The sequence below is a fragment of the Palaemon carinicauda genome, unplaced genomic scaffold (genome assembly GCF_036898095.1).
Source record: "Palaemon carinicauda isolate YSFRI2023 unplaced genomic scaffold, ASM3689809v2 scaffold73, whole genome shotgun sequence".
In the NCBI taxonomy this organism is placed as follows: Eukaryota; Metazoa; Arthropoda; class Malacostraca; order Decapoda; family Palaemonidae; genus Palaemon; species Palaemon carinicauda.
The window spans coordinates 218,378-242,500 of record NW_027172016.1 but is presented as its reverse complement, the minus strand read 5'-3'; the positions used below and the strand labels follow the sequence as shown (position 1 = coordinate 242,500).

The window sequence follows — 24,123 nt, the reverse complement described above, 5'->3', positions numbered from 1 at the left end:
CCGACAAGAAGAGCTCTTGCCCGGAAGATCATGGAAGTCCAACGAGAGATTGAATCGAAAACAGGTATGTAGGAGTACATGTAATAGTGTGGTACTGTTGTTAACACACATTGAGTATGTTTGTTGGGATGTCACATCTTCAAGTAAAGTCAATCAAGTTACTTTAAAATGGTTTATTCTTTAAAAACAACAGTGTTAACATCTCCATCACAGGAGTATAGCTGGTTTGGTCGGATGACCATTCCATATGAAGTATTGATAAGAACTGCCTAAAATATCGATATCACAGATATCGTATATTTAGTTATCTCAGCATTTAAACACAGAATGTAAACTAAACATTAGTATAGGAAGACACCTGCCATCTGGTGGCGACACAACTTTTTCACACGGTTGGTATTTGTGTTTATGCTTCATAAAAATGTTACATTGCTGAGTCCTGCTAATCGCATCCTGTTATGATCTGTCTGACTACAGCAATTCTCACGCTAGCTTCTACTTCCACAATGACGTAATACGTCATGTGTTTTAAACATGTAATATATGATTATTACACATGGAGAATCCAAGAATTCTAATTCATAATGTCGCAATGACGTAGAACGTTCATACCAATCAGTATTCATCGATGAAATGCATTACGTTGTTTGCTTCGAAATAATCATATTGGCACTGCAGTCATCCTTCTGTTCAGCTTCTTTAGCAAATGATCAAAATTGTATAAGAAAAGAACTTGAAGTGATTTATTATATATCAAAGATTCTTATAGACGATCTTAATTTCATTCTTAGGCAGTATATGTGGATGATAACTGAATATTTGTTTTTTAAGATCAGTATACATGATAACATAATGGTATTATTATTATTATTATTATTATTATTATTATTATTATTATTATTATTATTATTATTATTGTTATTATTATTATTATGATTATTTATCAAAAGCTCTGAAGAGTCTTTGCAGTGTCCCTTTGGCACCTAGCTTCCTATGCTGCGTCCTTCTGTTCTTACTTTATTTCATTTTGATATCCAACCTCTTAGGTGGATATCAAAACTCTGAAGAGTCTTTGCAGTGTCCCTTTGGCACCTAGCTTCCTATGTTGCGTCCTCTTGTTCTTGTTTTATTTCATTTTGATATCCAACCTCTTTGTTGGATATCAAAACTCTGAAGAGTCTTTGCAGTGTCCCTTTGGCACCTAGCTTCCTATGCTGCGTCCTTTTGTTCTTACTTTATTTCATTTTGATATCCAACCTCTTAGGTGGATATCAAAACTCTGAAGAGTCTTTGCAGTGTCCCTTTGGCACCTAGCTTCCTATGCTGCGTCCTTTTGTTCTTACTTTATTTCATTTTGATATCCAACCTCTTAGGTGGATATCAAAACTCTGAAGAGTCTTTGCAGTGTCCCTTTGGCACCTAGCTTCCTATGCTGCGTCCTTCTGTTCTTACTTTATTTCATTTTGATATCCAACATCTTAGTTGGATATCAAAACTCTGAAGAGTCTTTGCAGTGTCCCTTAGGCACCTAGCTTCCTATGCTGCGTCCTTCTGTTCTTACTTTATTTCATTCTGATATCCAACATCTTAGTTGGATATCAAAACTCTGAAGAGTCTTTGCAGTGTCCCTTAGGCACCTAGCTTCCTATGTTGCGTCCTCTTGTTCTTGTTTTATTTCATTTTGATATCCAACCTCTTTGTTGGATATCAAAACTCTGAAGAGTCTTTGCAGTGTCCCTTTGGCACCTAGCTTCCTATGCTGCGTCCTTTTGTTCTTACTTTATTTCATTTTGATATCCAACCTCTTAGGTGGATATCAAAACTCTGAAGAGTCTTTGCAGTGTCCCTTTGGCACCTAGCTTCCTATGTTGCGTCCTTTTGTTCTTGTTTTATTTCATTTTGATATCCAACCTCTTTGTTGGATATCAAAACTCTGAAGAGTCTTTGCAGTGTCCCTTTGGCACCTAGCTTCCTATGCTGCGTCCTTTTGTTCTTACTTTATTTCATTTTGATATCCAACCTCTTTGTTGGATATCAAAACTCTGAAGAGTCTTTGCAGTGTCCCTTTGGCACCTAGCTTCCTATGCTGCGTCCTTTTGTTCTTACTTTATTTCATTTTGATATCCAACCTCTTAGGTGGATATCAAAACTCTGAAGAGTCTTTGCAGTGTCCCTTTGGCACCTAGCTTCCTATGTTGCGTCCTTTTGTTCTTGTTTTATTTCATTTTGATATCCAACCTCTTTGTTGGATATCAAAACTCTGAAGAGTCTTTGCAGTGTCCCTTTGGCACCTAGCTTCCTATGTTGCGTCATCTTGTTCTTGTTTTATTTCATTTTGATATCCAACCTCTTTGTTGGATATCAAAACTCTGAAGAGTCTTTGCAGTGTCCCTTTGGCACCTAGCTTCCTATGTTGCGTCCTTTTGTTCTTGTTTTATTTCATTTTGATATCCAACCTCTTTGTTGGATATCAAAACTCTGAAGAGTCTTTGCAGTGTCCCTTTGGCACCTAGCTTCCTATGTTGCGTCCTTTTGTTCTTGATTTATTTCATTTTGATATCCAACATCTTAGTTTTTACTTTTTAGTGAAACCGCTGGTCGTAGTGCTAGGCTATATGAACCAAATTCTATTAGAATCACAATGCAAAATCTAGTAAAGAGGCACTTTTCTAGTAGTTGCTTGATCAGAACCAAGCTTGAATAAAGAGACAGTTGTTCATCATTTTGACTTACTTTATAGATAATTTCCTCCTTCACATGTGGGATGAAATACAATAATTTAACCAGTAGGCATATAAGGAATATGGTGTAGTACTTGTATGTGAAATTATATTAGGCTTTCAATTACAGACAACTCTTTTAATCACTGGTCCTAATTATGCCAACTGGCATCTACTCTATGTATGATCAAATAATGTATTCGTCAAAGTGACGTCATATAAAGTATAAAATTCCTTCTTCTAAAACTAGTCAAAATTTGGTAGCTCAGTAGCTGGACTGTGTATGGGGTCATTTTCTGTGCTAGATTAGTTCCAGTGATTTTGTGAGACATTAATTCTTAAGTAATAATCTACAGAGAAACAGAACTGACTGATAGAAGAAGCTATTTCATAGAAATGACATTAGGAGATTTACATGATTCGTATTCAACAGACTAAAATCGTTATTTGGTACATATAGGAAATCCTTTCAACATGACTACTACTATAGGCATAACATTCATGCTGAAAACATGCATTAGTTTTCAGTAATGCGGCATACATAAGAAAATAAAGTATTAATAGTATATTTGTAATTAAGTGGAATATTAATATATTTTGACATTCTTAAACGGACAAACTTTTCTTAAATGTATGATTAAATTCATGATACTGCACTTATCCATAACTTCATGAAAATAATGTTTTAAAATAACTAAATGACGTTTTGATTTTTTACATTTTCACAAATATAGTTGCTTTTCCTAATTTGTATACTATTTATTGTTATCGAAACCCAAATTCATGATAGCACATGGGATGACAAGTGTAATTTACTTCTATTTCATTTTAATTTTACTTTGGCTAATATACGACCTTTACATAATATCTTACACATTGATATTTTCTTTATTAAAGGCAGGAATTTGTTTTTACCTCAAATTAAAGCAAATTGAAAATTTTGTTTTGCTAATGATGTACGAACGGGCTTATTCGGGGAAATAAAGTTATAATGAATACTACGTTTCTCAAGTAAAACATCACAGCAATAATCCTAAGAAATTCTTAATTTTAACTTTTGTGAAACCCCAATATCTATCGGACTTCTTTTCTTTCCATTTCTTTTCCAGAGCTCAGTAAGGACGTGGACATATCTTGGGCAAAGAAATTGCTCATTGTGGCCTCAGAGCTCGATCCAAGAGTAGCCGTTTCCGTAAAAGACGCAAAGCTGCTTGATCCATCGACTATGCTAAGACAGACTGAATCAGCCTCGAACCTCAGTCAGGTAAGGAAAGTTTGTCGAGAGAGATACCGAGGCAGAGCTTTCGATGAGGAGATGAAACAGAATTGGGAGGTCATTCCTTGCGCGTCACAGAAATTCAGAGATGTTCTCACCGTCATCTTACCAGCCAAATCTTGGACACATATGAGAATGCAACATATTATAAGTAACATCAGAAAATATTATGATGTTGATATAGTGGTTTTAACTCATGGGCACACTGGAGATTCGCTTGAAGGTACCAATGTTCTCGAGGAAAGATTTGGTGCTCAGACATCAGAGTCAGTGGCTGTGAATAGTGTCATGTCGAGCATCAGGACACCTTACTTATTTTTGGGTCATTCTCTTGTTAATTTTGACGAGGAGACTAATTTAGAACGACTGGTTCGCGTACTGGAGGATAACCCTGGGGTTGGAGTAGCATCTGGAGCTTACAGAGACACAATGGGTATTTGGAATCATGGGTGTCTGCAAGGCACAGCTGAAAATTACCAATTGGAGTATGTTACAGGCTATGAACACTCACACAATGAATGCATGTACTGCGATGATGTTCTTGGGCCATTCGTAGTTCGGACAGAATTTCTGAAGTCTGTGCCTCTTACGGAAACAATGGAAGGACCAATAATGTTCCGCGATTGGTTCCTCAATGTGCATCTTGCAAGAAAACTAGTGATGTCATGTCCAGATGTCATGTATCATGTGAGTTCCGAGCCAACTTTGAACAGAGATGACTGGTTGGAGATCGCCCAGAAATGGTCTATTGAACGCATCAAACCACCTGCAACAGAGAGTATTAGATTTTCTTGTGATGAGGCCCAGATATCCTGCAAAAACCTCATGAAATCTGTTTCATCATTTCTGGTTCCTCCTTGTTGTAGAGATATTTTTCGCAAAGAGCTGCAGTATGTGCAAGACTGTGCAGAAGAGATAGGACTCCACTATGAACTTAATGCCGGAAGTCTTTTAGGAGCGGTTAAGATGGATGGCATGTTACCTTGGGACTTTGACTCGGACATCATACCAGACTGTGATGATAAATCCGTCTGGATGTCCAAAGGGAAAGAATGCTTAGCTAAAAAGGGGTGCACTCTAAAAACTGTTCTAGGCACCTACTGGACTTCGACCTGTAATGTATCAACAATTGATCTGAACTGTTATGAAAACAGAACGAAAAAGTTGACAGCAGACTATATAAAAGTACCAACGAAAATTCTTTTTAATGGAATCCCAACACGTGTACCATACAATCCAGGACGCACGGTCAGGAACTACTTTGGGGAGGAATACCTCAAACACGCCGTGCATTGGCGGTATTCAAGCAACGCCATCTTCCCAGTGGATGATGGCTCTGGCCAGACTCCTGGGCTGTGGAGTCACTGCATTGTGCCTTCATTTCATTCTTGTATTGACCATTTCCCTGTTGATGGAAACATAAAGTTTAAAAGACGGAAATGTTAAATTCCTTGATTTCTAGGCATGAATTATTGTACACTAGTGTATATGTTGTATATTCTACATACATGGAAAATAACATTTTCATTTGTATATGTTGCATGTTATTCCACGTTTTTTTTTTAATATTTACTGTGTTATCCCAACAAATACAATATTTTATGTATATTTATGTGTTTTGTCATGTCGTTATAATGGTACGATTTTGGTCTACTTGTAATGAAATATTTGTATGCATTTTTATATCATTCAAACGAGAGTTATAGAAATATATTCTAAAAATACATTTGTTTTACATCTTTTACATAATTGACAACCTACTGTAGGTTATTCAATAAAAGGGCAGTTATATGTAGGCCTATATAATATTTACAATATCCTCATAGAACTGTAGAATAACTGTAGAATAACCTTGACAATTCAGGTCCCATGGGCGGAGTTCCTGATTACTACGAGACACCCATCCTTCGTCTTACGGTCTGTCCGATAAGATGGATATATGTAGCCTATTACGTTTCTAATTCTTCAGGAATAAGTTTCTTCGTCTATATTTCAGACTCCCTGGAAAATAAACACGAGAGGAATATTTCGTACCGAACACGCCCAACAAACAATTTGACAGTGATTGCACACAAATCGATTCTCATTTAACTTCAGAAGTCAAGTCTTGGAAATGCTGTAGTCGAATGCTTTAAAACCACATGAGTAGACGTCTCTCTCTCTCTCTGATTATAACTTTTTGAAAGATTAAATTTGCTCTTCTCATAAAAAAAACTGTTATTCTCCATTAAATTCTTTATTCTGAAAGATAGGCCTACATTGCATAGACATCCTTTTATTAGTGGTTCTAGTAATGTTTGACATATCTTAAGCGTAAAGGGTTTTCTTCTTCTTCTTCTTCTTTGTCTGCATCTTTTCCCACTTTTATGTGGGGTCGATGTTCACAATCTTCACTGTCCATATTGTTTTGGCTAATTTTTCATGGCCGGATGTTTAAGGGTAAAGGGTTTTGATACAGTGAAATATTTGTTCGCAGTCTTCCAGAGGTAACAGTATGTGGGATGTGGGATAGGGGGAAAAGGAAGGGAGCCTTAGAAAATGGTAAATCGGCAGGACAGAAAGGACTTACTGAAGTATTAGAAGAATCTGATGTAGTTCCAAGGGATCCACAGTAAGTAGGCACAGAGAACGAATTCTCCCAACCAGCTGCCACTTAGCCACAAACTGAGTATAATAGCCTAGAAGGGTAAGGAGACAGGGAAGGGAAGGTCTACCTGTCAATATTGGAACAGATTTAATATCGTTCCAAGGGACCAACAGAGTGTAGACACAGGGAACAAGCTTCCTCAACCAGTGTCGCTTATCCAAAAACTAAAGCTTATTTTGACATTACAGTTTCACTTTTTTATAAAATTCATTGCATCTGTTATAAAACTTATATTTCTGCACGAAAATATCACGAACTATAGTAACTTTTATGGAGAGCAGAAATATATAGATATTCCTACACATTAAACATTCGCACAGCCAAATCTGGCACCTGAAATGGAGGAAGGGTATGTCAATCTAAGCGTTTTATTTACTTATCTGAATATTTATTTATTCGTTTAAATCTTTTATGGTGGACTGCTTGATGTCTAAGCAATATTTTAAAACTATAGAAAGAAAATTTTGGGTAAAATAAAAAATACGGAAACGAAATTATTTACGTAAAAAGGGTTCATATGCGTATTGTAATAATTGAAATGATTATATTTTTACAAACAAGTAGTAAGAAAAGTAAGTTTAATTTCAATAATAAGAATTTTCATTACAGGCCAAAACACAAAAGTAAAAATTAAATAAATGGGTAAAAATTAAAAAACAATATTTTACGTAAGAAATTTATTATATGCATTTTTTTCAAGAAAAAGTAAACATATCTAGTCAAACAATTAGTATAAAAAGAAAGTTTCATTTTGTAACTTACCAACACCGACGATCAAACACAATGTGGACACAAGAAAGTTTGATGCAGCAGGCAAACTGCCGTCCGACATCGTAGAAAAGCTATGTATGTTTGTCTTGTGATCGTCCTTGGTAGGGCAGGTTTGGCATGCAATCCATTTCGGGAGCTTTATCTGGCCACAGGGAAGCGCAGGTCTATTCTCATGTTCAACCAAGTTGAACCTTTCCCCATCAGCACACGAAGTGGTTTCAACAAGTGGATCGATGTGTAAAACATGTAGCTTGTCAAGGGAGCACATGGATCAAAGGTGATGGGCCTTGAGAAACGATCGCCTATGCATCGATTCGGGAAGAGAATACTGGAATAAAGAATATTCAATAATCCGTATGAACACAATTTGATATGATACACATCTGGTTAAATGGGTCTATATCCCCCCTCATCGAGTTGTAAAACATCTGAATGTCTTTCTTCTGTTTTTTCCAAATCGGATGGATCATGATGCAGTGAACTCAACAGCAGCACCTTAGTACTGCTAACTTGCTGACACTGAATAGTCAAATTGGATTAGTATTTTAATACGTACACAGAGTCCCTAAGGGGTAGTGCCTTCCCCCCAAAGTTCCTCAGGAGTATAAGGTCCTGGGTGAATGGTGCCACATATAAGCATGTCTTCATCTGAGAGTGTCATGGCCAGCAGGAGAGTCATGAAAAGTTATCAGTCGTGGAAGTGCGCCAGTGCGGCCACTTCTGTGAAAAGGTTCCACAAGGTCATATGTGAATACCACCCCAAGCGTCGATCCTCTCGGCACCTTACCAGTGTCTATCCCCAAGTACGTATTTTCATTACACATGTAATGCAAATCAGAATCTCACACCAACACCAGCTCAAGTCCATACCTATAAGAAAAGGAAATAGAATTAGTAATCAATAAAAGTAGAAGGATATCAAATACAGATTCAGGGACTAAGAAAGTAAAACGAAATCCAAGTACAAACTTTTAGAAAAAAAAGTAAAATAATAATAATAACAATAATGATAATAATAATAGAAATACCGAAAAAATCAAATTATGAATATGAATAAAAGTGATAATTAAACATTATGATACAAAAATATTTACGAATATGAAGGAGATAGAGAACAAACATCAATGGAAATATAAACACAAAGCAACAAATCCAAAATCGCAAAGAGAACAAAATGAACACCTTTATACTTACTTCTCTGGATTATTTGGGATATACATCTTGAAGGGAGGGTGATCCTGAAAGGTACAATCTATCAGTCCACAGTGAGATGAAGCCCTGGGGTATAATTCCTTCGACAATTGCAAACCATGTGGTCAAGACTTTCCTAATTGGAGCAAAACGATCTTACCTCTCTTTCTCTTGACGAGTGGCTGCATTGTCAAAGCAAAGAATCCTTACCAACAGAGCAAACAGACAGTCGTCAATCATTGTATATCGATACAAATGATTACCGTCTCTTCGATCCCACATGTCACAGGTAGTATCATTGTTCGACTTGACAGCTGACATGATAAGTATCCTGAAGAATGCCTTCGGGTCCAAGTCCCCAAATGCACCATTGCCCTTATGATGGTATTGGTCCATGAAAAGAGCAAGAAGGTCATTAGATTGCAGAAAATTTCTTGCCCCCATTGTAGCAGAGGTGGGACCACCGGGTTCAAGCCCCGTTGTAAAATGGTGGGGAAGGACAGGATTCGTGTCTTTATGCCAGTGAGTTCCATTCTGACCTTTCAATAGTTCAATGTACATCAATGCGCTGAATTGGGGTCCACCTCGGTGGCTGGAGTTCCCCCTTCCTCCTCTTCCTACATCTTTCCTCAACCAGGGTAAGATGCTGGGGAACAGGTATTTCAATCTGTGAGGTTGATGAACTGGGAGAAGTAGTTTTTATTGTCAAGGAAAGTGAGGTCACAACAGCCAAAGGACCGCTAATCTCCACCTTTAACCGCACGTGGTTTTCATCTCCCAAGGGGACATTTCCGGATCATATGCATCCTCCGCTCCCACCCTGGCCTCGCTTTCCAATTCACGTAAATCTAGCTCTTCCTTGTCATTACCTCCGAAGATGTCATCGATCTCTGGATTGTCATCTACATCACTCTGAAACTCAAGTAGGAGTGAGTTAATGGCATCCCTTCCCAAAGACACCTTTCTAGCTGTCATTAAAGAACTGAAAAGAAATAACAAAAAAAGAAATTCGAAGGAAATATAATATCAACAAGCGACCTCTCTGGAGAATAACTAAGACACTAACTTTTCCATATCATCTATTTACACTTTCCAACACTAATAAACTTTAAAAGTATCAATATAAATAAGTTCATGAACAGTTCATTACTGATGAGTATGGAAGACACTAAAAAACACCAAATACCAAATCTCAATAAATTTTAATAAGCTACATCTCAGAAGAAATGAAACGTGAACACTATGAGGAACTGCAGAGTGTAATAGATAAGATCCCAGAGAGAGATATGAAAATTGTGATTGGTGACTTCAATGCTAAAGTTGGAAAGATTAATCAAGGCATAGAGAATGTAATGAGTGTTGAGGGACTTGGCGAAGTTGCAAATGAAAGTGGAGTCCATTTTATAAGTGTTTGTTCTGCAAACAATCATGTTATTGGAGGTACTCTTTTCCACCACAAGGACATCCACAAATATACAAGGACTTCACCATGTGGCAATTACATAAATCAAATAGATCACATAGCCATTAATGAAGAGAGAAGGAGGACTCTGAAAAATGTAAGAAACTATAGAGGTGCAGATATTGGTAGTGATGAACAGCTCCTCATTGCCACACTGAAATTAAAACTGAAAGCAACCAACAGAAATATAGATAGAATACCTAGATTTGATACAACTAAGCTTCTAGAAGATGAACACTGAGAAACCTTTGCTATTGAATGTAGGAATCGATTTGCAGTTTTAGAGACTTTAAGGGAAGAAAAGCAGACAATTAACGAAGAATGGTGTGAAATTAAGAACATATATCAGTCAGCCGTTAGGGAAATTTTGGGACATGTAGTTACAAGGAGAAAGCCTGGATATCAAATGATACTTGGGATACTATAAAAAGGAGACAAAGACAGAAATTGATTGTTGAAAGATTTCGAAGAAGTAATGAGAATTACAAGGTAGAGTATGCTAAGTATTCCAGTATTGATAGTGAAGTCAAAAGAAAAGCCAGGAATGACTTAATAGAATATTTAGACAGTAAAGCAGATGAGGCTGACAAAGCTATGAATTCAGGGAGTGGAATTGCTCATAGAATTATTAATGAAATATCCACGGGGGCAAAGAAGTATATACCCATCCGAAAGAGAGATGAATCTGTTAGACAACCGAAGACGAAGAAAGGCAACATTTAGTGAGGATACGAATAGGAGATATGAAGGGAATAATTTGACTGATATACCTGAAGCTGAGGAAGACCTTGAAGTGAACATGAATGAATTCAGTGTCTTTGAAGTCAAAGCTATTCTTAAAAAACTTAAGAGATGGAAAGCCTCTAGATATGATGGAATAACTGCTGAGATGATATTGGCCGAAAATGAAGTGACTCCCAGAATTCTTACAAGATTATTTTGTAATATGGCATGAAGAAGCCAAACCTGATGAATGGTAGCTAGAAGTGTTGGTGAAAATGGCAAAAAAAAAAAAAAAAAGGAGATTTGGCTGATTGCAATAATTACAGAAGAATCACACTTACGACAGTTGTCATGAAAATACATAGTATGCTTATTCTACAGATGCTAGAGAGAAATATTGATGAAAAACTGAAAGATGAACAAGTAGGATTTAGTAAAGATAGAAGTTGTACTGACCAAATTTTCATTTTAAGACATGTTGTGCAGCAATGTGTAGAATACAGGAATCCACTGTTGATGGCATTTGTGGACTATGGAAAAGCCTTTGATAGTGTGCCCCGGCCAATTTTGTGTAGAGTCCTGCGTTATTATGGAGTTCCTCTTAAATATGTAGATTTGATTAAGTCTTTTCATGAGCATATTAAGTGTAAAGTTAATGTTAGTGGAATCTTATCAAATGGATTTCCAGTGAACAGTGGAGTACTCCAAGGGAATGTGTTGTCACCTATGCTGTTTATTCTCCTCATGGATTCTGTAATACATAAAACAGTTAGGGATGGTGGAGAAGGATTGGACTGAATTGGTAACAGGAAATCAGCTGACCTAGAGTATGCTGATGACGCTGTCCTTATCAGCAGAACACCACAGGATTTGCAATGCTTGCTCACCAGAATGCATGAAATATCTCAGGAGTTTAGGCTCAAGATAAAAAGAAGAAAGACAGAGATGATGAGAACGGAATATGCAATGGAAGATGAAATATCATTTGAGGGTGAAAAGATTAATGAGGCAAAATCATTTAAATATTTTGGAACTATGATCTCTAATACAGGATCTTTAGAATTGGAATTTAATGAAGCTTTGGTTTATTTGGCTGCTCACCTTATTTAGGTTTTGTTGAGTCACCCTCGACCCCAGGTAAGTTCAGAAATGAAGGAAGCAGTAGAGCTAGAGTTGAGCACACCTTCACCCGACCATGGGTGCAGGCCTTCTGCGGCTTTGCCTTACTGCAGGTCGATCACCCCTAAATTTGTGACAGGTGGCTCGTTCTACACACAAAAAAAGATGTTTTTCGATATATGCGCTGGGTCAAGGTCAAACCTTCGCACATATCCAAGTTAAGTTTCATTTCTTATATCTCTAAGACCAAGATATATTTCAATGAGCAATAGACGGATCTACCATCTTACCACAGTGCATGAAATTTATGACAAAAGAGGAAACCATCTACCACATCGCTAGTGAATTTTCGCTTGCTCAGAATCGATATAAGAAACGACGTGATACGGTAGCTAAAGCTCTATGTTGAAGTCTGTAGAAAATATGAAACACAATGCAGTAATAAATGGTATTGTAAGGACACCGATCCCTTCGTCGTCCAGAAAATCGACAAACTACTTATTTATTTGAATTCTCTTTTCGCCACACTGTGGTTTCCCATGTATATATATTCCGCTCTACCAGAACTACATTTTGACATATGTATCATTTCATAACATGATTCTGTTAACCCATAATTCATATATTTGTAAGTGTAAGAAAACACATATATTTTGGCGGGCACTTCAATCTGATTTGGCGCCAGCGCCATCCTACCTTTCCGTCCGCACCTTGTAATATACTCCCGTGCACATTCGAATAAAGTATCAGTTGATCTTGGTGACGCTTGTCTCACTGTCCTTACAGTATGAACATTGACCTCAAGGATTGGTAGAAAAGGATCAGGCTTTGGGATTACAGTGACAGTATAAGGACAGAAAGGGTGATACAAGCAAAATCGACCAGGCATCACTCTGGTCGACAAGACAACGAAAAAAAGTATCACTAATAGATGTTACAACCGTGAGACTCAAGAGTGAAGGATAAGCGGAGAGAAAAAATAGAAAAAGCACCAAGACTTACGAACTGAATTGAGAAGGCTATGGAATATACATGTAGAAATGCCAATAATCATAAGAGACTTTTTAGCTATGGTCAGCAGCTCTTCTAGGAGAAGGACACTCCAAAATCAAACCATTGTTCTCCAGTCTTGGGTAGTGCCATAGTCTCTGTACCATGGTCTTCCACTGTCTTGGGTTAGAGTTCTCTTGCTTGAGGGTACACTCGGGCACACTATTCTATCTTATTTCTCTTCCTCTTGTTTTGTTAAAGTTTTTATAGATTATTTAAGAAATATTTATTTCAATGTTGTTACTGTTCTTAAAATATTTTATTTTTCCTTGTTTCCTTTCCTCACTAGGCTATTTTCCCTGCTGGAGCCCCTGGGGTTATAGCATTCTTTTTCAACTAGAGTTGTAGCCTAGCAAGTAATGATAATAATAATAATAATAATAATAATAATAATAATAATAATAATAATAATAATAATAATGGGAGATCTCTACAGTGATCTTTTCAGCACATTTTAACACTAGAAAAAGTTTTTAAACTGTCATTATCTTCAGCAAAAATAGTTTTATGTTTTAGTAATTGGGAGCGTTTTATAAGTTTAATACTTGCATCAGTATAGACACTTCATTTAAACAATGATGGAAGTCGAGGAAGCATTAAAACCGACATCTCCCAAACAATTGACATAAGGGTATCAAATGCATGTGTATATTAAATGGTTTCTATCAATATGGATGTAATTTGTATGAAAATAGACAGTATAACAATAGAATGATAATAGGGTTCAAATTATCTTATTACTTCAACGGCCCTTTAGCGTGAAATCTGATGGCGGTTGCAGCGTAGAAGAAAATGTCGCTACGCAAGATTTCTTAACTGTGTGTGCATTGTTCGCTGAGAGTGTATAACGAAACTTTTATATATTATTCTTTCAATGGTAAATATTTGTCCTTTCTTTATATAGAATTAGTTTTTAATCTCTCTCTCTCTCTCTCTCTCTCTCTCTCTCTCTCTCTCTCTCTCTCTCTGTATATATAATATATATATATATATATATATATATATATATATATATATATATATATATATATATATATATATATATATATATATATATATATATATATATATATATATATATATATATATATATATAAAGTATATATATATATATATATATATATGTGTGTGTATACATATGTTATATATACATACTGTATATATATATATATATATATATATATATATATATATATATATATATATATATATATATATATATATATATATATATATATATATATATATATATATAAATGAGTTTGTGAGTGTGTATATGCGTTATGCGTGTGTGTGTGTGTGTGTGTGTCCGCACGCACCACCGAGCGAGAGGTAGTTAGCTTAATTGTTTATTGTGAGAAAGACTGTTAGTATAATTGAGGTGTCTTGTTTACTTTTTATATAGCTAGGTTAAGGCTGTAGTGAATATCTTGGGTAAATGCTTTTTCGATTTGAGTGCAGCAGGAGTCGGTTGTGTCCCGAATGCTGGATTATTTTTATCTTTTGTGCTTCGACCAGCCAGCTTGGAAGTGATATTTCTAATAACCGTAAGTACAGTGTCTTCATTTTTCTTTAATACTCTCGAACAATCGTTGAAAAATAAAGACGGGAAATCAAAACTGTTTCCTTATAAGAATACATTTACCATTTAAGTAATTAATTCAATTAGAATACAAAAAGGGGGAAGTTAAAAATTTATATTTAATATTAACAAATGGCAATCATTCAGTTTACTTTCCGTCCATGACCGGACACCAAAACAAAACAGAAAGTAAGAACGACTTAACTAGTCAATTCGACTATTTCTACAGCCTTTTTCGGGCAAGAAAAACTCCACTGTTGTCCCTGTTTCGTGCTAGATACCTAAAGTTGGCCTTTTTGAAATTGGTTAGCTTAAAATGCTATCTTTTCGGCCCTTTTCTACTATTAGGTTGGCGTTTTAAAGCTTCAATTGATCAGGCGTTGGCTTTTTCTCATTTGGAAATGTTGGTAACCCTGCTTATGATATGGAAGTTGATACGACAACTCAGAATTATATATTTGTTGATAACTCGGACTGATTAAACTTTCGATTAATGATGATGATGATGATGATGATGACGATGATAACCACGACCCCAATCAGGGAGGCTGTTGTGGCAAATTGCCACACAGTGTAGTTTAACCACAGAGCTGTGTTAGTGTGCCGGGAAAGAGTACGGCTTTGTCTCCACGACAGTGATGGTGTCAACAAAATATATTATATAAACACATAAATATTTTGGTATTGGTGTGCAGTTAATTTCAAGTTTTGTTAGGGTTTTGGGGGTTTATTTGAATGGTGTTACGTTTATTGTATATTCAGAGCTAAATATATGATTAGTTTTAAGCGTGATTATTTTATTTTATTGTGGATGGTTTCGTGTTTATTATTATTATTATTATTATTTTTATTATTGTTATTATTATTATTATCATTATTAGCCAAGCTACAACACTAGTTGGAAAAGCAAGATGCTAGAAGCCCAAGAGCTCTAATAGGGAAAAGTAGCAAAAGAAGCCCAGTGAGGAAAGGAAATAAAGAAATAAATAAATGATGAGAGCAAATTAACAATAAATCATTCTAAAAACAGTAATAACGTCAAAAGAGATATGTCATATATAAACTATAAAAAGACTTAAGGCTTTTTTGTTTTTATTTCCCTTCTGTCTAAGAGTCCAGTTGATAACGTAAGGGGAAAGTTTTGTGCTGTGGAAACATTTGTCAGTTAGTGATTCAATAATAATAATAATAATAATAATAATAATAATAATAAATGTTCTTGCGACATCCCGCAACAATGCCTACCTGCTCTCTTCATTGGTAAAAATTTAGCTGTCTTTCCATTCAGTTTAATATCATATCTGTAAATATGTTCTATACTAATGAAGGTGAATTCATTAGGTATTCATTTTACAGGTTCTTTCCAGAGAATTTCTATACAATAATGGGTGCCGGTTCAGTATGTAGCCTACCTTTTTTATTCTGGTTTAGTATGTGGCTTGTTAGGTTAGGTAAGGTTAGGTTAGGTTAGGTTAAGTAAGGTAAGGTTATGTTAGGTTAGGTTAGGTTAGGTTAGGTAAGGTAAGGTAAGGTTAGGTTAGGTAAGGTTCGATTAGGTTAGGTTAGGTTAGGTTAGGTAAGGTTCGATTAGGTTAGGTAAGGCTACATACAAAAACAGATAGAATTTTGTAGGCCATACTCGAAAGGTAGGCCACATACTAAACCGGCATCCAATAATGTTATGATAATTACTTCGCTAATAGAAATGATGGAATACCTGAGCCAGTACCAAAAGTAACAGTTGGAGAAGTAATAAAAAAAAATCAAAGGGAATGAAAAAGAGAGAAAGCAGCAGGCGAAAATGGCCTAACAATTGATTTAATTTTTCAGTGTCATTCATAAATTCTTATTTTATGTTGCTGCATTCCAATATATGTATTTTTTTAAAAATGCCGTTACATATCTGAGACTAATTTGTATGATATGCCAGTTTAACATTTCGTGACTGCAAAGTTTATTGCAATGCAAGTACTTATATATATATATATATATATATATATATATATATATATATATATATATATATATATATATATATATATATATATATATATATATATATATATATATATATATATATTATTCGTCCCTACCAGATACTCTCCATTATCTTAATTAGTGTGCATCCAAATTACTAAAATTATTTACTTTATTGGTTGAACTTTACACAAAATATCTGCAAGAATGCTCTATTCCTACAGCTCTGAAAATCTTTATCCTTATACTAATTCGTAAAAAAGGAACAAAAAAAAAGTGCTGGAAAATTACCTCCCATTAAGATTTAAAATATTTGCAAAGATCATATTGGGCCTAACAGAAAGACAGTCAAGAGAGCAGGCAGGCAGGCTTTAGAAGTGGATACTCAACAACTGACCATAAACATGTAATTATCTTCCGAGTGAATATCCCGAGGGATGTGTTTAAAACAAGCCACAGCTATCCTTCCCCGGATAGAGTTAACCTTGTCTCAAAGAATATGAAATACTATTGTATACGTGGGCAAAAGAGCCATTCCAGCTCCCAATTCCAATCCCAGTGTGTTACAACTAACACATTTCCCGTAAAACCATTCCTTTTTGCAGACGCCATTTTGACACTTCCTTGGAGTTTTTTCTGCTTGTTTTCGTAGTTTTTTGAAGGTTTTAGCAATCCTGGATGCTTCAGCTTCTTCCTCATCGAATAACTTTAGTACCCTTTCTTGTGTGTTGGAGAATTTCGCGTCTCCACCCCGTTTTTTATTCGATGTGCATGCTTTTTATTGCCTGTGGCTGGTGCGCAGTTGGCGCTGGCCCATCATGTATCTAAATCACTCAGAAATGCTTAGCTATTTAATCATATTATTGTAAAAATGTGTTTTACATTGTCTTTTTACAATTGTGGTATGATTATAGGGTATCCCCCCTTTTTTTTTTTACTAGTGTTTGCATGTGCGATTATTATGTCTTGACTAAGGCTAACTCTACACTGGCCGGTGGCCATGACTGGTAAATATGCACTTGTGCACCATCCCCTTCTTTCACCTAACCTTACTGGTTTAGTGAAACTGCCCATTCCCCCAAGCTGTTGATTTGTCATAGAAGAGAGCTGCAATTCTGAAGGTCCCTCAGGGAGTTGAATAGTGTTTTACGCTTGTCCTAGGGCAACTGTCTTCACTTTTCACTTAGCCTGCATGTTTGGCAAGGTGGCACAGGTCTTGGGAACCTGTTCCCTGTACTTCTTGTCTTCCCATTGGAACTCATTAACCCATGTTCTAATGCTGACAGGCAGACCCCCTTTGTGCCTCCTTAACCATTCTTAGGCTTCCTTCTTAGTTTTTGGTAGGCTAACGGCTGGTTGTAAGGCCTTGTCCTCTATACCCTATCACTACAGACCCCTTAGAACACCATTCTTGTTCTGATGTTGCAGTTAGGCCTTCCTGTTCTGCTGCCTTACCAATTTCCAAGTTCTGCTGCCTTATCAATTTCAGAGTCTCCTATCTCCACCCATCCCCCTCCCCCTTGTGCCTGCTAGTGCGTCTACCTGCTGTGGAACTTTGTTCCCTTCCCTTCCATGGCGACGGAAATACTCTTGGTTGCCACTTTTGGACGGGATAGCTTATAGGTTATCTAGCCTGGCTATAGGTGGATGAGATTTTTCCTTCCCTGGATTAATTCTCCCTGCTGCCTTAGAGACCACTTTTGGGTGGTTTCGCTGCCCCTTCCTCTTCCTGGTTAGGCCATAACCTTACTGTATTGGGAACCACAGTTCCTCTTCTCTAATCATCTTACTCTAGCATGAAAGTTTTTCCATCACCTGCCAGGTGGGCTAGGCTTGCCTGCAGTTTTTTCCTATGGCCTAACCATATCCATGCAGAGAGTTGGTACCCCTTGGGGTTTTCCTCTGCTGCCTTAGCAGTTGCCTGTTCTGTGACTGCAGCTACTCATCCTAAGCTATGTACCTCTTGCTGCGAATATTAACTCCTTGGCCTGGTTAGTCTATCTTGGCAGAAGGGTCGCCTTCTGTTCCTGCTTCCAGTCTTGTTAGCTTGAGTTCTAGTATTGGATGTTTGTTGGCTATGGGGACGTTCCCTCTGTCGCCTAAGCTGTAGCCTTAGACTGATCATCTGCCCTTTCTTCTCCTCTTCCATATCTGAGGAATGTTGTCCTCTGTATTTGGTCGATTAGATCCCGCCTGGTTGTCAGGATATCCTTTGAAATTCCAATTGTCGGATTCCTGGCCGTCCTGAACAGTTCTCATTATCTTACGGGCTGATACCCACTCCCCTCTTTTTTAATGAGTTAATGATAATAAGCAGGTCTTGGCAGGTTTCCTTATTCACTGCCTCTCATTCCTTTATCCCTCCCCCTGATTGTGGACCCTTCCCTATGGGACTGTCCCATCTCTTCTTGTTGACTTGACAATTCCTCTACCGCTTTGTGTTGACATGCCTGGGGTGTTGAAAGGTCAGTTAATGATACGGTTATTAGAAAAAGCTGCCACCTTAGACCCAGCTACTGCCGCTTTGGGGGCAGTTGTTGCTGGCTTAGGCAGTATGATAAGTGAATTTGTCATTTCAGGATGTCTGTTAGACGAACTTTGGGGGTACTGGTGTTCCTATGATGTGGCCCTTTCCTCCATATTCCTACCACACTGTCATTGATAGTTTTTCATAAAACTAATGATTTCTGAGCTGTTTGGCATGGGTCTCCATTGTTTTGTGGTCTTAGCCATATTATAATTGGTAGGAATATTTATTCTATGATTATTTTCAAGCATATATTTTCTCTATAGATTTTTATATATGCTTAGTCTAAGATAGAATATTGTTTAATGATTTCTACTCATTGAAACTTGTCCTTTTTCATAGGTTGCTGATGAAATGGAGTATTCAATGGTCACTTGTACCTGGCGATTCAAGCTGCCCTGTGGCCACAAGACTTGCCGGAAGCATTCAGCCTGTCATGTTTCCAAAGGTTCCTTTGCAATCTGGAACCAGGTGCCCCTTACCTTCCTTCCATGGAACTCATGGACCTCCTATTTTCCAAAGCTGAGGCGACTGCTGTTTTGGTCACCAAGATACTGACAGAACAGCTCCCGCCGGTACGATTAGATCATGCAGATGATGAAGTTCAGGACGCTCTTCAAGCGATGAGCCTAGAGGCTGATGTCATGCCGATGACCTCTTCTGTGACGTCAAAGGAGAGGATCCTGCTGACTATAGAAACCTCCCATGAGTCTGTGAATGTCCAACAGGTAAGTAAAGGGCCCAGTACTTCTTTGGCTCGATTCCTCATTCCTGTATCTGCCGACCCTGTCTTCACTTTTCCTTCCGTTCTTACAGTAAGTACAACTTTGTCCCCTGGTAACTCTTGAGTTTAAGGCATTCATGAAAGATATACATTGAGGGTTAAATTCACATTGGAGAAGGTATGGGTTCTAAGCCTGTCTACGACATAGAATTCTACCCTTTTATTGATACTTATCCTTAGAACGGTGTAAGACTACTATCGGAAGTGTCCCTTAGAGATGATACGATCCCTAAGGAGAAATTCATTCTGGACCACAACAGGCTCAATTTTTATTGGTTAAGGAATTTAAGATGGTCATTTCACCACTACTCAACTTTTTGCCTTCGGCAGAAAGCAGTCCACTTTTGTTGCTCCAAAAGATACTGTCTTTCCTTTCGCCTCAAATGTTTAGAGGCTGTGAAGAAGGTTTTAATGACAGATAGACTATTGACAGTGCTAGAGGAGTGCAAACCTGTCTCCCTAGCTCTTCCTTATGACTCAGACGGTTGGGAAGATGTCCAATACACCTTTACGGCTGGAAGACTCGGTAGGGACATTGGAGACAAACAATTCAATGGAAGGTTCTCTAGAATTCTCAAATTCCTTTTGAAGGAAGAATTGGAAGCGAAAGAGAGACTATCTGCTTCTTTGTCCCACCATTCCTATATGGAAAGGTTGATTGGGAACTATTCCAAATCGGACCTCTTCACAGACCTGGGAAAGACTCATTTGGCTTCTTTCCCCAGAGATCTACATGCTTTCTTTTTAACCCAAAGAGCATGCAGGGAACCCATCCTAGCTGCAACAACTATTAGGCATGAGCCTAGAAAGTTGATTGACTCTCAACCCCTTGGGGAAAGATCTCTTTCCTCAAAAATTAGTCAAGGAAGCATTGGACAACACTGCTCAGGAGAAAATGAGAAAATTCTTCCCCGAAGAGGGACCTCAACCCAAAGGTAAGAAGCCTAGGAGACCCTTTAAAGGTACGAAAACCTTTCCTGTTGTGACAGCCTCAGTTGCCATGATCCCCTAGACTGTCCATGGTTCCCCAGCAATATGTGTCACAGTCTCCAACCTTAGCCACTACAAAAGAGAAGTGCTATTGGCAGAGAAAGGTCGGGAAAGGGCCATCAATCTAGGGGCCGAGGAAGTAGAGGCAAGGCGTTTAGAGGAGCAGGTCCTTCACAACATCAATGAGAAGCTACCGGTAGGGAAAAGTCTTTATCTTGTCAGGGATCAATGGGAGTTCGATCCTTAGGCACACAGCATAGTCTCTAAGGTACTAGGCTAGAAATGGAGACAGTAACCACCCCAGTTCAAGAGGTTCTTCCATCACACAACCCCATTATTGGAGGATTTTGTACAGGATCTTCTTTGGAAGGGAGTCATCCATTGCACAAAATCCATGAACTTTCAAGGGCGGCTATTCTGCGTGCCCAAGAAAGACTCGAACACTCTTTGAACAATTCTGGACTTGTTCTTACTAAACAAATTCATTCTGAATGACAAGCTCCAGATATTAACTATCTCGCAGATACGGACCCTAGTACCCCAGAGGGTCTACAACATCTCCATAGATCTTACCGATGCTTATTGGCATCTTCCCTTAGGTCGCCGCTTCTCCCACTACCTTGGTTTCAGACTGGCTATACCTTCGGGCTTAATATAGCTCCAAGGATTTTCACAAAGCAAGTCGAGGCCGTTGTCGGAACAAGGGCCTTAAGGTGATGGTTTACCTAAACAACTAACTAGTCTGAGGTGCAACAAAGTCGGGATATTTATTAGCAGCTCAAGAAATCTGAAAATTCTTACAGTCTTTGGACTTTTAAATCAACCTTAAAAAGTCTGGGCTATCTCCAGCTCAAGATTTCAAGCAGCTTGGGCTCCACTGGAATCTAGAGGTCACACATCCTTTCTCTACCGCACAGCAAGAGAAAGGAAATCGCAAAATCTGTCAGGTGCTTACCTCACTCGAAGGTAATCACCAGACATCAACAGGAAAGTGTCTTAGGATCTCGATAGACCCAATCCTAAAAGCAAGACTCACAGATGCCAACAGAGTCTGGAGAAGAAAGGCATCAAATGCTTGAAGAGATCTTCGCCACAAAACCCTGGGTCTCCTGCCCAAACAGCTCAAGCCGGGGTCCAATGCAAAGAGCTTATCGACTCACGTACCTCTACAGTATCCTCCTCCTTCCATGTATATTCACGCGAATCCCTTGGAGCAGGTTTGGGGTGTGGGGGACTTTCCCCTTTCCAAGAAGATACAGGGTCAGTGGTCAGCCACATTTCAGAAGTTCCATATCAACATTCTGGAAGCTATGGCAGTGTTTCTAACTCTGAGGAGATTGATCTCAAAGAAAAAATCACACATCAAATTAATTCTTGAGTGCAAGATGATAGTCCACTGCGTCAACGGACAGGGCTCCAGGTCTCCTCAGATCAACCATGTAATTTTAGCCATTCTCACCTTGGTAAAGCTGAGAAATTGGTATCTATCAGCAGTTCACTTGGTAGGGGTTCGCAATGTGACGGCGGACGCCCTATCAACATCCAAGCCTCTGAAAACAGAATGATCTCTCGACACAAAATCATCTTGTTTCATCTTAGAGTAAGTCCTAGAACTGCAAATAGATCTCTGCAACGTGCTTCAACAAAATCTTCCCCTATATATAGCACCAAACTTAAATCCGGAAGCAGCGGGAACGAATGCGATGTCACTGGATTGGAACCAGTGGTCTCACATTTACCTCTTTCCACTGTTCAACCTCCTAATGGAATCCTGAACAAACTGTGGACTTCCAAAGGAACAGCAGCCTTAGTGGCACCAAAGTGGCCCAAGCGCAATTGTTACATTCTGGTTCTGGAACCCAAACCTCTACGGATACTTCTATCATTTCCTTTGCTGTCCCTGTACATTCCACAAAGAAATTTCTTCGCTTCTTCTTGGATAACGAAAAAACCTTCAGCACATGATTTTCTTGCCCTATCGGCTCAATGAAAGCTTGGGGCTGTGAATGAGAGGATTGACTTTATCTAAGAGTACAAGTCCGATACAACGAAACGACAATACTTGTCGTCCTGGAAAAATGGGTGAGATTCGTTAAAAGAAATCAGCCCTCTTCCATTACAATGGACTTCTGAATTTACTTCGTCATTTCATTACTCACACAAGGTTTGGCCTCTACAACTATTGCCTCATGTAAGTCAGCACTGACTAGACCTATCACTTATGCTTTTGATATTGAACTCAATAGTAGACTATTCGATAAGATCCCGAAGGCTTGTGATAAATTGAAACCAGAAGCTCCTCCTAATGCTATCTCATGGTCGTTGGATAAAGTCTTGCACTTAGCCTTCTCAATAGATAACGCTACTACCTATTTGAGGGATCTCACTCAATAGTTCATCTTTTTGCTTGCTATGGCTTCTGGAGCTAGAGTCAGCGAGATGTGACACTTACAAGGGATGATGGCCCCATCGAATTCTCGGAATTGGGGAGGTAGATTTTTACCCAGATCCTGCACTCATGGCAAAAAACGAACTTCCCACAAACGGTGGGGGTGGGGGACGCATAGAAGATCGTTCCACCAAAGCAGGATCCTTCTTTGTACCCCGTGAAATGCCTTAAGGCCTGCCTGTTAAAGTTAGGCCTTTAAAGGTGAACAACTATTTAAAGGGTAAACAACAGGATCTAATCTCTCTTTGAAACAACTAACGGCCAAACTCACCTATTTCATCTGAATGGCCGACCCTCCATATGGTCATGACCCTAAGAAATTTGCCTCTTCCTTGACTTTTTCCAATACATATCCTTTGAAGGCTTGCAAGCTTACACAGGATGGAAATCTTCAAGAGTGTTCCCTTCAACATTAGTTGCGTCAATTGGAAGAGATTAAACACTTTGTTTAGTGGGGACAAGTCCAGAATAGTTCAAAGAATGTTCGAATCTTTCTTGGGCCCGCAGAATAGCCGCCCTTGAAAGTTCATGGATTTTGTGCAACGGATGACACCCTTCCGGAGAAGGTTCTGAACGTAATCCTCCAAAAAGGGGGTTGTGGGTAAAAGAACCACTTGAACTTGGGTAGTTTCTGTCTCCATTTCCAGCCTACCCCTTTTGAGACTATGCTGTGAGCCCAGGGATCAAACTCCCATTGATCTCTGAACAGGTGAAGTCGTCCCCCTACCGGGAGCTCCTCATTGTTGTTGCGAAGGACCTGCAACTTTAGATGTCTTGTCTCTAGTTCCTTCGCCTCTTGTTTGACTGGCTCTTCCAGATCTTCACATTTACTGGAGCCCTTCCTATAAGCATTGG

At 38.2% G+C, this 24,123-nt stretch overlaps 1 protein-coding gene across 5 annotated transcripts in view; it reads left to right on the top strand.

Moving 5' to 3' along the window:
- Positions 1-5,630, top strand: part of LOC137637430 (uncharacterized) — a 76,390-nt gene extending 70,760 nt beyond the window's left edge. For 3 of the 5 annotated variants that reach the window (XM_068369626.1, XM_068369628.1, XM_068369627.1), the window contains exons 4-5: positions 1-64; positions 3,830-5,629. The exon at positions 1-64 is cut by the window's left edge and continues 29 nt beyond it. In XM_068369626.1, the coding sequence (XP_068225727.1) occupies positions 1-64; positions 3,830-5,442 (1,677 nt within the window). In that variant the 3' untranslated portion in view covers positions 5,443-5,629. Of the gene's footprint in view, positions 65-3,829 lie in introns of all 5 variants that reach the window. The other 2 variants (XM_068369630.1, XM_068369629.1) reach the window with 1 other exon arrangement.
- Positions 5,631-24,123: the final 18,493 nt, after the last annotated feature.